A 14,228-nucleotide genomic window follows, 5' to 3' on the forward strand; every position below is an offset into this window, starting at 1 on the left:
CCCCATGAGGAAAGCCTGGAAAGCAGAGCCGTGTGTAATGGGTCCAGTGTGTCCCTCTAGTGGAGACGGTTGTAAAGGCAGAAGCCGCACCTGTCGTGTAGAATGAGTCACTGTGTGTGACCAGCTCCACGTGCAATACCAGTCCTGAAACCACGGCAGAGTCTGATTGGTCCAGCGCACGTCCTCTCTCACACATGCTCATGCATGGAGTCGGCGTGTACATACTGACTTGATTGTCCCCTTAGGGAAAGGTTATACCCATGTATAACTGGCTGCACAAGTATGCAAATGTTGACCGTTAAGAGCCGGGGACAAAATGGTTGTTTTCCCTCACCTTATGGTTGCACTTCCACTCACACTACAACAGAAAGCAGCCTTTCTATTTGAGGCTTGAAATGTTACAAAACGATCATACTAATGTAATTCCATCACCGCCACAGGCCTAACATAATAAAATAGTATCTAACATTGATTGGCAACCAGTTTATTTGTTTATGATTATTGTAAACAGGCTGAGGGAGATTCTCTGATGGTTGTCTCTACCAAGTCTGTCCCCAAACAATTTGATTTGCTGGTTTTAAGCATTAAACTTTCAAATAGCTCTTTGTTGACTGTTGCTGGGTGCTATCGTCCTCTATCAGCACCGGCCTGTACCCTACCTGCCCTAAGCTCTCTCCTGGTCCCTTACACCAAGTCTGAATTTGTCCTGCTAGGTGACCTAAACTGGGACATGCTTAAACCACCTGACCAAGTCCTAAAGCAATGGGACTCCCTAAATCTTTCTCGGATTATCACCAATCCCACAAGGGATGACTCCAAACACCCAGAAAAGGCTACTCTCCTCTTTGTAATCCTCACAAATAATCCTGATCGGTATCATTCTGGTGTTTTCTGTATTGACCGTAGTGATCACTGTTTTACAGCCTGTGTTCGTAATGGCTGCTCAGTGAAACGACCTGTCCTGATTTGTCATAGACACTTGCTAAAAAACATTAATGAGCAAGCCCTCCTTCATGAACTGGCCTCTGTAAAATGGTAAAGAATCAGCTTGATCGAAGACACTTGGAACTTATTTTTTGATATTTTCAGTGGTATTGTTAACAAACCCGCCCCCATAAAGGATTCGACCGTGATCTTGGTTCGACCGTGATCTTGCGTGTGCCGAGCCTTTTGCCAAATGCAATTCTTGAGGTGGAGTAACGGTTAAAGACCTGGAGAATAAACACCACATGGGTATAACCTTTCCCTAAGGGGACAATCAAGTCAGTATGTACACGCCGACTCCATGCATGAGCATGTGTGAGAGAGGACGTGCGCTGGACCAATCAGACTCTGCCGTGGTTTCAGGACTGGTATTGCACGTGGAGCTGGTCACACACAGTGACTCATTCTACACGAAAAGAATTGCATTTGGCAAAAGGCTCGGCACACACATACTCAGGCTGACTGGCTATCGTTCAGGCAAATGAGAAATAAGTGCACTCAGGCTATCCGGAAGGCCAAAGTTAGTTACTTTAAGGAGCAGTTCTCTCTCTGTGGGTTTAACCCCAAGAAGTTCTGGAAAACGGTTAAAGACCTGGAGAATAAACCCTCCTCCTCACAGCTGCCCATGTCCCTTAATGTTGATGATGTGGTTGTTACTGACAAGAAGCACATGGCTGAGCTCTTTAATCGCCACTGTTATTTTTATTGACTTGGTCAAAGCTTTTGATACGGTAGACCATTCCATTCTTGTGGGCCGGCTAAGGAGTATTGGTGTCTCTGAGGGTTCTTTGGCCTGGTTTGCTAACTACCTCTCTCAAAGAGTGCAGTGTATAAAGTCAGAACATCTCAGCCACTGCCTGTCACCAAGGGAGTACCCCAAGGCTCAATCCTAGGGCCCACACTATTCTCAATTTACATCAACAACTTAGCTCAGGCAGTAGGAAGCTCTCTCATCCATTTACATGCAGATGATACAGTCTTATACTCAGCTGGCCCCTCCCTGGATGTTGTGTTAAATGCTCTACAACAAAGCTTTGTTAGTGTCCAACAAGCTTTCTCTACCCACAGGGGGGGGGGGGGTCTGTGGGGAGACTGTCCTTCTCCCCACAGGTGTGATTACTACCTCTGAGGGTTTAGAGTTTGAGGTAGTCACCACATACAAGTACTTGGGAGTATGGCTAGACGGTTCACTGTCTTTCTCTCAGCACATATCAAAGCTGCAGGCTAAAGTTAAATCTAGACTTGGTTTCCTCTATCATAATCGCTCCTTTTTTACCCCAGCTGCCAAACTAACCTTGATTCAGTTGATTCATTCATCCTACCCATGCTAGATTACGGAGACATAATTTATAGATCAGCAGGTAAGGGTGCTCTCGAGTGGCTAGATGTTCTTTACCATTCAGCCATCAGATTTGCCATCAATGCACCTTATAGGACACATTACTGCACTCTATACTCCTCTGTAAATTGGTCATCTCTGTATACCTGTCGCAAGACCCACTGGTTGATGCTTATTTATAAAACCCTCAGACCTCACTCCCCCCTATCTGAGATATCTACTGCGGCCCTCATCCTCCACATACAACACCTGTTCTGCCAGTCACATTCTGTTGAAGGTCCCCAAAGCACACACATCCCTGGGTCGCTCCTCTTTTCAGTTCGCTGCAGCTAGCGACTGGAACGAGCTGCAACAAACACTCAAACTGGACAGTTTTATCTCAATCTCTTCATTCAAAGACTCAATCATGGACACTCTTACTGACAGTTGTGGCGGCTTTGTATGATGTATTGTTGTCTCTACCTTCTTGACCTTCGTGCTGTTGACTTTGCCCAATAATGCTTGTACCATGTATTTGTTCTGCTACCATGTTGTGTTTCTACCACGTTGTTGTCATGCTGTGTTGCTACCATGCTGTGTTGTCATGTTTTGCTGTTATGTTGTTGTCTTAGCTCTCTCTTTATGTAGTGTTGTTTCTCTCTTGTTGTGATGTGTGTTTTGTCCTATATTTATATTTTTAATCCCAGGTCCCCGTCCCCGCAGGAGGCCTTTTAGTAGGCTGTCATTGTAATAAGAATTTGTTCTTAACTGACTTCCCTAGTTAAATAAAGGTTAAATAAAATTAAATAAAAGCGAGAGTTTCAAAGGATTCTGTCCTTGATTGGACAACCATAGAGATATTCTGGGAGAATCATCCAGGCCCCTCCTCCTTGACCTGACCCAAAGATTGTAATAGATCAATCTCCGTCTGTGCCTGGGCTGTGTTCCAGAGATGACCTTCACCACTGTGGCCTTTCTCTCAGATATGAACCGTGAACACTGATCTGGGTTTCACAGATGACCTTCACCACTGTGGCCTTTCTCTCAGATATGTACCGTGAACACTGATCTGGGTTTCACAGATGACCTTCACCACTGTGGCCTTTCTCTCAGATATGAACCGTGAACACTGATCTGGGTTTCACAGATGACCTTCACCACTGTGGCCTTTCTCTCAGATATGTACCGTGAACACTGATCTGGGTTCCAGAGACGACCATGACCTGATGAATACGATTCAAACCTTCCACTTCCAATGAAACACCTCTCTGGCGTTACACATCACAGTGGACACAGTTCCAGATCCATTTTAATATGCTATTATTGGTCAAGGACGTAGTATACCGCAGGAAAAACACTGGTGGTCTCAAGCAACACAGCACCCCCTCTGCCCAATTCTGTTTATTCTAATAAAAACATTGACGTTGGACGTACTGCCTGTTGCTTTGAGGAACCTTTGACCCCTACTACCAACAAAATAGAACTAGGGAAAACACAGTTGAGAGACCGTTTCACTCAGTCCCAAAACCACACCAAACATAAACCCACTCCACCATGACATCGTCAACCCACGGACATCTTACGAGTAACCTGACAGCCAATCAGATGAGCCGGTAGACAGGACCAAAGTCTGTGAGTCAGTGAGGGAGTTCATTTTGCATGGCCCTGTGCCCCGGGTGGGTGGGGGCACCGATGCAAAACCAACCTCGCCCAATATCCAGTCAACTCAGCTATAGAGATAAGAGAAAAACGGCTTTCTCTTTCTTCCTACCGTTTTTGAGATAACCATCGACACGGTGACGGACTGTTTGGCCGTGTTTCGTTGACAAGGTTAGAAAGAGGAAGAAAAGAGAGGTGTGGGACTAGCGTTGCAAATCCTGGTTGGACGGTTCCGGATTTCCTGCTTATTCCTTCCTGATTCCGGGAATCCTCCAACCAGGATTTCCTGCTTATTCCGGGAATCCTCCAACTAGGATTTGGGGAAAACCATGGAATTTATTGAAAGTTTCCGGAATTTTGCAACCTCTACGTGGGACAAATGCAAACCTATACTGTATGAGATGTGGGTTTGGACTATGTGGATTATCACTGAATCTCTTGGCCTTGACGCCATAATCGTTTACTATAACATTGATCTTTCGCCTGCACAAGGACATTAGCATGGACTTTGAAGTGGTGTGCACTGTGCATGGGTGTGTGTGTGTGTGTGTGTGTGTGTGTGTGTGTGTGTGTGTGTGTGTGTGTGTGTGTGTGTGTGTGGTGTGTGTGTGTGTGTGTGTGTGTGTGTATTTGAAAAACATGAAGTGCATGGATTGTAGTAGGGGGAATATTAGTCAATCTGTAGTTTGAAGGCGTTGGAAATGGAGGTTGGTGTGTGTGAGAGTGTGTCGGTACTGACTTGTAGAGCGTGAGGTCTGCGGGCAGCTCGTTAGTTTTGAGGCTGGGCGGCGGGGGGTGGCGTGTGTCCTGGGGGTGACGCGTCTCGATGGCCTCCCGGGGGCTCAGGTGAAGCGTGACGGGAATGACAGGCAGGATGCTGATGTATCTGTGGGACAGAAAGGTAACAAAATGACTTTTCCTACATTAAACAATGAATTCGACCTTTCTTCCCTTCCATAACCCAAAAGCATGGTAAGTAGGGTCAACAGTGGCACACACTATGCACATACGCGCGCACACACACACACACACACACACACACACACACACACACACACACACACACAATAAACACACACAGTAACTCATTCCAACTCCCCTGACCTACCTCTTGGCCAGAGTAATATTATAGTAGCTGAAGAGCGAGGGCCAGTGTCTGAAAGACAGCCTCCTCCAGCCCTCCTCATCCTCCGCCCCCCAGCTGATCTGGGGCACCAGGGGTGGGGCCTGGGCCTGGTGGGGTACTCCTTCCCTGGGGGCCCCGTGGTGGCCCTGGGACTGGTTCTCCGGAAGCGGGGTGGGTTCAGCGGGGGCAGGGAGGACACTGAGGGTGCTGGCGGGGTCCCCTCCTGGTCCAGGGAAGACCGGGGCTACTCCCAGGTGGGGGGGCAGACCCCCGGCCCCACCCTCCCCCAGGGGGCTCTGTTCAGACACCTGGGCTGCCAGGTAGGTACGGAGGCCAGCGGGGTCCGTGTAGGCCAGGATGCCAATCCAGATCACTGTACCCACCTACAACAATACAGGGATAGAGGGACATGTCAACGCATGCAGAGAACTACTTCAAGGAAGTACTGTAAACGTTCAGACATATAGAGACAGACAAATACTGACAGGCGAGACAGACGGTAACACACGCAGACACGACGGCCCAACAGGCAGACTCTCTGTGAAAAGGCCTTGAGACAGTCACCCTCAAGGCTTCTTCACACTGCATGTTCTTAGCCCAGTGCCAACTCACTCTCCTTTCACACAAGCATTTGTTAACACTGGACTAAGTGAAACTGGGGTCGGAAGATTCCGGTAACTTTCCCCAAATTCCCAGAAAATCCAGTTAGGAAGATTCCCGGAATCAGACGGGAATAAGCAGGAAAATCAGGAATCTTCCGATCCTCATTTCTGAAAAGCCTGTGCATTTAGCAAAATAATCGTGCAACCCTAACTTAAACGGTCTTTTCAGGAAGTGCCTCCAGCCAGTCTCACCATGATGAAGCGCTGGGCCAGACGCGTGCGGGCCAGGAAGTAGACCACACGGAGCCTCTTGGGCAGACGCAGGTTCCTGAAGGCGGGCGTCTGCAGGGTGATGGTGTAGGGCGAGGGCCGTGGGGGAGGAGGCGCCTCCCGAGGGCGCAGGGGGCCCGGTTTGGGAGGGGGCATCCCTGCCTCGGCTGGAAGACGCCGGTTCAGATCGGCCAACTGTGTGTGTGAGAGGACAGTTTTAGGGTGCGCGGGCATGTGGGAGTGTGTAACATGTATGCAAGTACAAGTGCATGGATCAGTGTTAGAGTATGCATGCATCTACGACTGTAACAGAGGAACAAGGTGGATAAAGAGAGACTGTCAATATTATACTGAGCACTGTAGACTGAGGAAATCACTCAGGTATCAAGAGACCTCACCTTCACATGGCAAATGTGTGTGTGTCTATGACCTCACCTCCATGCTGTAAATTACTAAGGAAAGCACTGTTGACAGTGTGTGTGTGTGTGTGTGTGTTCACCTCCATGCGTCGGATGTCAATGGAAAGAACTGTGGTGAAGAAAAACATCTGAAGGAAGAAGTCAGACACCAGACCCACCACAGCAAACAGACAGAACTCCTGGAAACACAGAAATAAACAGCAGGCCGCTCATAACACGCACAGTAGTAGTGTGTGTGTGTGCATGTTGAGTGGCAGTATGATCTACCGTCTATGTGAATGAAAGTGTGTGTGATAGATTGGTGTGTGTGTGTTACCTGGATAGCGGGCACCAGGGTGAAATATCCTATGAGGACGATGCACAGCTCTGTGGCCATGTTCTTCATGATAGACCAGCTCTCATTACTAAGGCCTGGAGAGGGACAACACAAGACCACATTAACAAATGTTTGGATTTCACACACACGTTTTGTTCTTCTATCCTCGTGGGGACCTAAAATGAATTCCCATTCCAAATCCTATTTTCCCTATCTCTAAAACTTACCATAACCCTAACCCGTAACTCTGACCCCTTACACTAATTATTTTTTCATGGTACTTTTTACACCCAATTTTGTGATATCCAATTGGTAGTTAAAGTCTTCTCTCATCGCTGCAACTCCCGTACGGACTCGGGAAAGGCGAAGGTCGAGAGCCATGCGTCCTCCGAAACACGACCCTGCCAATCCGCACTGCTTCTTGACACACTGTTCGCTTAACCAGGAAGCCAGCCGCACCAATGCGTCGGAGGACACACCGTCCAGCTGGCGACCGAAGTCAGCGTGCATGCGCCTGGCCCGTCACAAGGAGTCGCTAGAGCGCAATGGGACAAGGACGTCCCGGCCCGGCAAAACCTTCCTCTAACCCGGACGACGCTGGGCCAATTGTGGGCCAATGGGTCTCCCGGTTGCAGACGGCTGCGAAACAGCCCGGGATCGAACCCGGGTCTGTAGTGACGCCTCAAGCACGCTGCAGTGCCTTAAACCGCTGTGCCACTCAGGAGGCCCCCTTACACTAATTCTAACTACTAATTCACTACTGTAAGTCGCTCTGGATAAGAGCGTCAGCTAAATGACTAAAATGTCAAAGTAACCTTAAAATAGCACTTGTCCTCATGGGGACATGGGAAATGTCCCTACGAGGGAGAATTTTCCTTGCTTCACTATCCTCGTGGGGACTTTTGGGGATTGTAGGTCCCCACAAGGATAGAAGAACCAACCCACACACACTCTTACCCTGAGCGATGCGTAGTTTGACCTCCAGGTCAACAGGGGTGGACACCACAGACTTGGTGAGAACCAGGACGTTCTCCAGCCCTATCACCACCACCAGATAGGGGAAGATCTCACTGACAGAGAGAGAGACACAAGCAGAGACAACATGATTACAAAGCTGTTGTGAATAATACTTCATAATCTCATTTGAGTAACCAGTGCTCTCAGAGTGCTTATTCGTGGATAAGATGATAGATGCAAGTTTGGATGTTAGGGTGGGAGAGAGGTCAGGTTTTTCAATTTGATTCATTTGATTGTCGTCAAATTGTCGCACAAATAAAAAAACAGGTTAAAAATAGAAAACGGGACATTTAGCAGACAAGAGTAGGGATGATGAAAGAGAGGAGGGCCGATTGAAGACAGACCAGGTTTGACAGACAGTAAACCAGAGATATGCTATCATTACACGTGAAGATAAGGGTTGGAGGTCAGTACGCAACAAAACTACCCCGCAGAAGATAAAGACCAAACACACGTGTTATTACTTCAACAGGCTTTATTGTGTGGCCATTGTGTCAATATGCACGACAGTGGGTATGTAGGTCTATGTGCGTGTGGACCCTGGAATCTTGATTGATGGTTGGTGAGATTTGGATGGTGTGAGATGGTCACGCCATCCTCTACATTCCAATAAGCTGGGTGTGATTGGCCAGGTACGCCACATCAATATCTATCCCCGCCCTCTTAAGAATCCCTCCTCCCCTTTGAGTCCACATCTGTTGCCCTTGGTAACACAGTCCCCTGTCACTCACTGTACATTAACGTCTGCAGTCCCACAGTAATCCATACAGATCAATGAGCAGGAGAGGGTCAGGGGCTTTTAGGTTGAGAATGTGTGTGTGTGTGTGTGTGTGTGTGTGTGTGTGTGTGTGTGTGTGTGTGTGTGTGTGTGTGTGTGTGTGTGTGTGTGTGTGTGTGTGTGTGTGTGTGTGTGTGTTTCTTACCCTCCATTGAGTGTGGGCGTCAGGCCGAACAGGGTGCAGAGCCCCACAGACATAAGCAGAGAGCTGAGCACCGTTACCACGGCAGCCAGCGCCAAGCCCCATTTTGACTTCACCATGTCAATCTTACCTGGAGAGAGGAAGAAGTAGAGTTAGCACAGAGTCTACACACACTGGGAGGAAAGAGTTAACATAGACAGAGTCTACACACACTGGGAGGAAAGAGTTAACATAGACAGAGTTTACACACACTGGGAGGAAAGAGTTAACATAGACAAAGTTTACACACACTGGGAGGAAAGAGTTAACATAGACAGAGTCTACACACACTGGGAGGAAAGAGTTAACATAGACAAAGTTTACACACACTGGGAGGAAAGAGTTTACATAGACAGAGGCTACACACACTGGGAGGAAAGAGTTTACATAGACAAAGTTTACACACACTGGGAGGAAAGAGTTAACATAGACAGAGTCTACACACACTGGGAGGAAAGAGTTAACATAGACAGAGTCTACACACACTGGGAGGAAAGAGTTAACATAGACAAAGTTTACACACACTGGGAGGAAAGAGTTAACATAGACAGAGGCTACACACACTGGGAGGAAAGAGTTAACATAGGACTCTGTCTAACACCCACACTACAAAGAAGAATGTCTCTGAGCATGAGAGTTTATGCAGCTTTTAGTTGAAATGAGGTTTGTGCACAGAACATATTGCATGTGTGTGCCAGCATATTGTTGGTGTTGGCACACATTGGTGAGTCTTATCATGGTAGATTATTATGGTGGACTACAGTGTTCCTGTGTAGGAGATTATCCCTGGACTAGACAGGAACAGCCTTGGCTAGGACTCAGTCAAACACACACACACACACACACACACACACACACACACACACACACACACACACACACACACACACACACACACACACACACACACACACACACACACACACACACACACACACACACACACACACACACACACACACACACACACACACACACACTAATCTGGACCTTGGCTCTGTGGCCTTGACTGGGCACAATATCCGAGAGAAAACGAGAGGCCCCCAAAGCAAGACATTCGACTTCAGCATTTCATTTGAAACCAATTTCCCCCCACCGGCCTTAGTAATGGGATACATTACCTCAATGACGAAGGGATGGGAAGAAGGATGCATCTTTAACTAAATGAAACTAAGCCAACTCTTTCAGATCAGCGCAGATGAAGGGAAGCTCTTTAGACTATTGAGATGCCCCCGTGGCGCCCAGACTCCAGTCAGAGACTTACGTGTGGAGAAGTAGATGTAGGCGAACAGTATGATGTAGGTGGTGACCAGCGGGATGAGCTCGGCCATGCCTATCTCCTCCTTGAAGTGCACGTGCACCATGTGGTCCTCGCGCAGGCTGCAGTTCACCGAGGGGTGCAGCTGGAGGAGACGCGCCCGCAGGCTAGACAGGAACCTGGCGTCGTAGCTGCCCAGGACCATGGTGATGGTGTAGGTGACCACCCTCTTCCTGCTGTACAGACTCACCCCTGTGTGTTTCACCGGGACGCCAAACAGCAGGTCTAACAGATATCACACCCACACACACACACACACACACACACACACACCACACACACACACACACACACACACACACACACACACACAATTACCAGTCTGCCTGACACTAGTTGGGTATGAGTATGTGAGCAGTGAGGAGCGTGCCCAATTTGACTGGAGCACGGAGCGAGATTCCCAAAAGGCTGGAGCGTCGGCCATCTTGCCCGCTCTAATTCCGCTCCAAAAAAGTAGCGCTCACTTCAGGAGCTCAGGGCATGTCCAGCCCACCATGCATTTGTAGTCTACTTGTGTGCTGCTATAGCCCCATGCTTTAGCGACAGCCATGGAGTTCACTAAAGATTTTTTATAAAGAAACTGATAAAACACACAGGTGCAAAATCATGGCGACTTACAAAGATGAGGACCAGGAGCAAGAGAAGGAGTTTGTTGATGTAATGTCTACAACTAGAGAATCATTGTGGAATCTGAAAAGACACGTATCCCGAAAGCATGACAGTATGCTTACTACATCCACATGCTAAAAGAAAGGAACGAGGTTTGTAGATAACTAACTGTGTCATTGTAGCAAAGTATTTATAAACCAAAAAATCTGTTCCCTTAATAGAGATAAATTAGGCCATAAATATTTTGGCCCAATAGGCCTGGTACATTCCCACTTTCAAGGAGCTTTCCGTTTTCATTGGGTTATTTTGCCTAAAAACCTTTAGGCCTATCTATAGAACATTTTTAAAACAACTCTACATCTCAGCTCAGCCTGGCAAGAGTGGCCAAAAGGGTGTTTATCATCCCCAGTGGCTCTGCAGGTGTAGAGAGGATATTCTCAGCTGCTGGCCTGCTCTCCAGGCACCATCGCATGAGTCTGAACCCACAGACTGGCGTGTATTCAAAACATTTATTAAAAGGCACTGTAGACAGACTAATAAGGCATTTTTCATTTTGTTTGTATTTAATTCTAAGTAAGTCACAGCCTAAATGCCAAATTGATAGACTATAATGATTTAATACAACTAAATGTTGTATGTCCCTATCAGCCTGGTGTTGTATTCACAAATGCTTCACAATGTATTTCTTTGTAGGCTACAGCCTTGAAATAATTGAAATAATACAGCCTAAATAATTTGTTCCTTCTTAGTCTCCCTGTCTGGCTCCTGACCTATTTAGAGTGTTTATATACGGTTTAATATGACATGTAGCCTATTTGGAATGATGTTCACTTCTTACATTCACCTTCTCATGTTTATTCAAACACCTTTCATTCAAATCCATATGGTTTGGTTTCAATACTTAAAAAACAATTGGTACAGTGCCTTCAAAGCTCATCACTAAGCTAACGAGCCTGGGACTAAACACCTCCCTCCGCAACTGGATCCTGGACTTCCTGACGGGCCGCCCCCAGGTGGTAAAGGTAGGTAACAACACATCTGATCCACGATGATCCTCAACACGAGGGCCCCTCAGGGGTGCGTGCTCAGTCCCCTCCTGTATTCCCTGTTCACCCATGACTGCATGGCCAGGCACGACTCCAACACCATCAATAAGTTTGCAGACGACAGTGGTAGGCCTGATCACCGACAACGATGAGACAGCCTATAGGGAGGAGGTCAGAGACCTGGCAGTGTGGTGCCAGGACAACAACCTCTCCCTCAACGTGATCAAGACAAAGGAGATGATTGTGGACTACAGGAAAAGGAGGGCGGAGCGCGTCCCCATTTTCATCGACAGGGCTGTAGTGGAGCAGGTTGAGAGCTTCAACCCCTATTCCCCCTCGGAGACTGAAAAGATCTGTCATGGGTCCTCAGATCCTCAAAAAGTTATACAGCTGCACCATCGAGAGCATTCTGACTGGTTGCATCACCGCCTGGTATGGCAACTGCTCGGCCTCTGACCGCAAGGCACCACAGAGGGTAGTGCATATGGCCCAGTACATCACTGGGGCCAAGCTTCCTGCCATCCAGGACCTCTATACCAGGCGGTGTCAGAGGAAGGCCCTAAAAATTGCCAAATACTCCAGCCACCCTAGTCATAGACTGTTCTCTCTGCTACCTCAAGCAGTACCAGAGCGCCACGTCTTGGTCCAAAAGGCTTCTTAACAGCTGCTACCCCCAAGTCAAATGGCTGCCCAGACTATTTGCATTGAACCCCCCGCCTCCACCTTTATGCTGCTGCTACTCTCTGTTTATTATCTATGCATAGTCACTTTACCTCTACCTACATGTACATATTACCCCAATTACCTTGACTAACCTGTGCCCCTGCACATTGACTCTGTACCGGTACCCCCTGTATATAGGCCGTCACTGTAAATAAGAATTTGTTCTTAACTGACTTGCCTAGTTAAATAAAAGGTTCAATAAAATACAAATAAGTAAATATTGCCTCGCTACTGTTATTTTATTGTTGCTCTTTAATTGTTTGTTATTTTTCACTAGCAAATACTTTAACACTTATTTTTCTTATAACTGCATTGTTGGTTAAGGGCTTGTAAGAAAGCATTTCACTGTAAGGTCTACATCTGTTGTATTCGGCGCATGTGACAAATACAATTTGATTTGATTAGTAGATCCAAGTAGTCACAAAAATAGACGGGTGTTGGTTAAATTGTGATTTTAATGAATGGAGCGAATTTGGCGCGGGTTTTTAGTGGAAAGGACATGGAGGGTAAGCACCACTCCATTAGCGACGAGCGGCTTGCTCACACGCTCTGGTTGGGGCTCAATGAGCATTAGCCAAAGGGATACAAAAGGATGCTTCCTTTGCTCTGCCCTCCATTTACCTCACCCCTCCCTTCCCTTCCTGCCCTCTCTACCTCTCAGTGTGGCCGAGGTGTGCAGTCCTTTGGGTTCGTGCTGGTGGACGGTCTTCAGCAGGTCGGGGTCAGAGTCAAACAGCTCCCGCTGGTTCTGCCAGTAGTTGCCGGGGGAGACCAGCAGACAACCGTGCTCTGGCAGCACTGTCTGCATACGCCGTAACCCCGGCAACAGGTCCGTCACCTGCAGGCAGAGCGCCTCCAAGCTCTTGACCCCAGAACTGCAAAGAGACGAAAGGTAAGTCCGGTCAAGTCAAGGTGCATTTTAAAAAGGTAGAGAAAGCTAGAGGTGGGGGAGAGACAGTGGATGTGCGTGTGTAGTTTCCCATACCCGTCGTTGTGTACATGGTTGCGGATCTCCTCCAGCAGGCTGAATACACGGCCCAGTGGGGAGCGAAACACGTCCACAGGGACCAGCGTACTGTCCCAGGGAGACACAGCTGCCTTCACCAGGACCTGCTGAATGTAGGCCACCGGAGGACCCCGATACTGGAGGAACAGAGCCATAGAGGGTTTTGAAAAACATGGCAGAGAAACAGATGAGTTACTTATTTTACAGTCCCTTTTTCAGCTGGTATTTCAAAGAACTAACTACCTGGTACCAAATGGTACTTAGTGGTGTTGGTTTTACAGATCATGATACTACAAATGTACCATGTAAACAGTCAAGCCATGTAGGTACTGTAAGCGGGGTGATCTTTTGACCATGAGTCTTACCCAGTCAGGCCGCTCGCCGAGGTCTCCCTGGGGCTCATGGGAAGGGACGGTGTAATCTCGGACCCGTGTGGTGAACTCCACCGGCCCGGTCCCCGGGAGAGGCAGCCGCAGCAGGGGGTAACTGAGAGAGGGGGAGAGAGCGATGACATGGGAGAACATGGGAGTGGAGAATAAGTGACAGTGGGGTCCGAATATTAGTTACAGGCCTGAGTATTGTGAATTATTATCCCAGCAATAAAATACACACCCTCTACCAAAATGATAATTTCCTTACAGTTAAATGTACACTGAACAAAGATAAACGCAACATGTAACAATTTCAAAGATTTTACTGAGTTTCAGTTCAAATAAGAAAATCAGTCAATTAAAAAAAAATCATTAGGCCCTAATCTATGGATTTCACATGACTGGGAATACAGATATGCATCTGTTGGTCACAGATACCTTAAAAGAAACGGTAGGGGCGTGGATCAGAAAACCAGTCAGTATCT

At 47.6% G+C, this 14,228-nt stretch overlaps 1 protein-coding gene across 4 annotated transcripts in view; it reads right to left on the minus strand.

Annotated features, from left to right (window-relative positions):
* The window catches only part of LOC106605338 (sterol regulatory element-binding protein cleavage-activating protein), a 34,731-nt gene that overhangs the window by 7,121 nt on the left and 13,382 nt on the right, over positions 1–14,228 (minus strand). For all 4 annotated transcript variants that reach the window (XM_014200843.3, XM_014200842.3, XM_014200839.3 and 1 more), the window contains exons 3-13: positions 13,738–13,858; positions 13,352–13,509; positions 13,021–13,241; positions 9,935–10,213; positions 8,635–8,761; positions 7,652–7,764; positions 6,695–6,789; positions 6,459–6,557; positions 5,942–6,154; positions 5,070–5,470; positions 4,701–4,847 (exon numbers count right to left, since the gene is read on the minus strand). In XM_014200843.3, the coding sequence (XP_014056318.1) occupies positions 4,701–4,847; positions 5,070–5,470; positions 5,942–6,154; positions 6,459–6,557; positions 6,695–6,789; positions 7,652–7,764; positions 8,635–8,761; positions 9,935–10,213; positions 13,021–13,241; positions 13,352–13,509; positions 13,738–13,858 (1,974 nt within the window). The remainder of the gene's footprint in view (positions 1–4,700; positions 4,848–5,069; positions 5,471–5,941; positions 6,155–6,458; positions 6,558–6,694; positions 6,790–7,651; positions 7,765–8,634; positions 8,762–9,934; positions 10,214–13,020; positions 13,242–13,351; positions 13,510–13,737; positions 13,859–14,228) is intronic.

This window comes from Salmo salar, chromosome 05, assembly GCF_965601325.2.
Source record: "Salmo salar chromosome 05, fSalSal1, whole genome shotgun sequence".
Classification (NCBI taxonomy): Eukaryota; Metazoa; Chordata; class Actinopteri; order Salmoniformes; family Salmonidae; genus Salmo; species Salmo salar.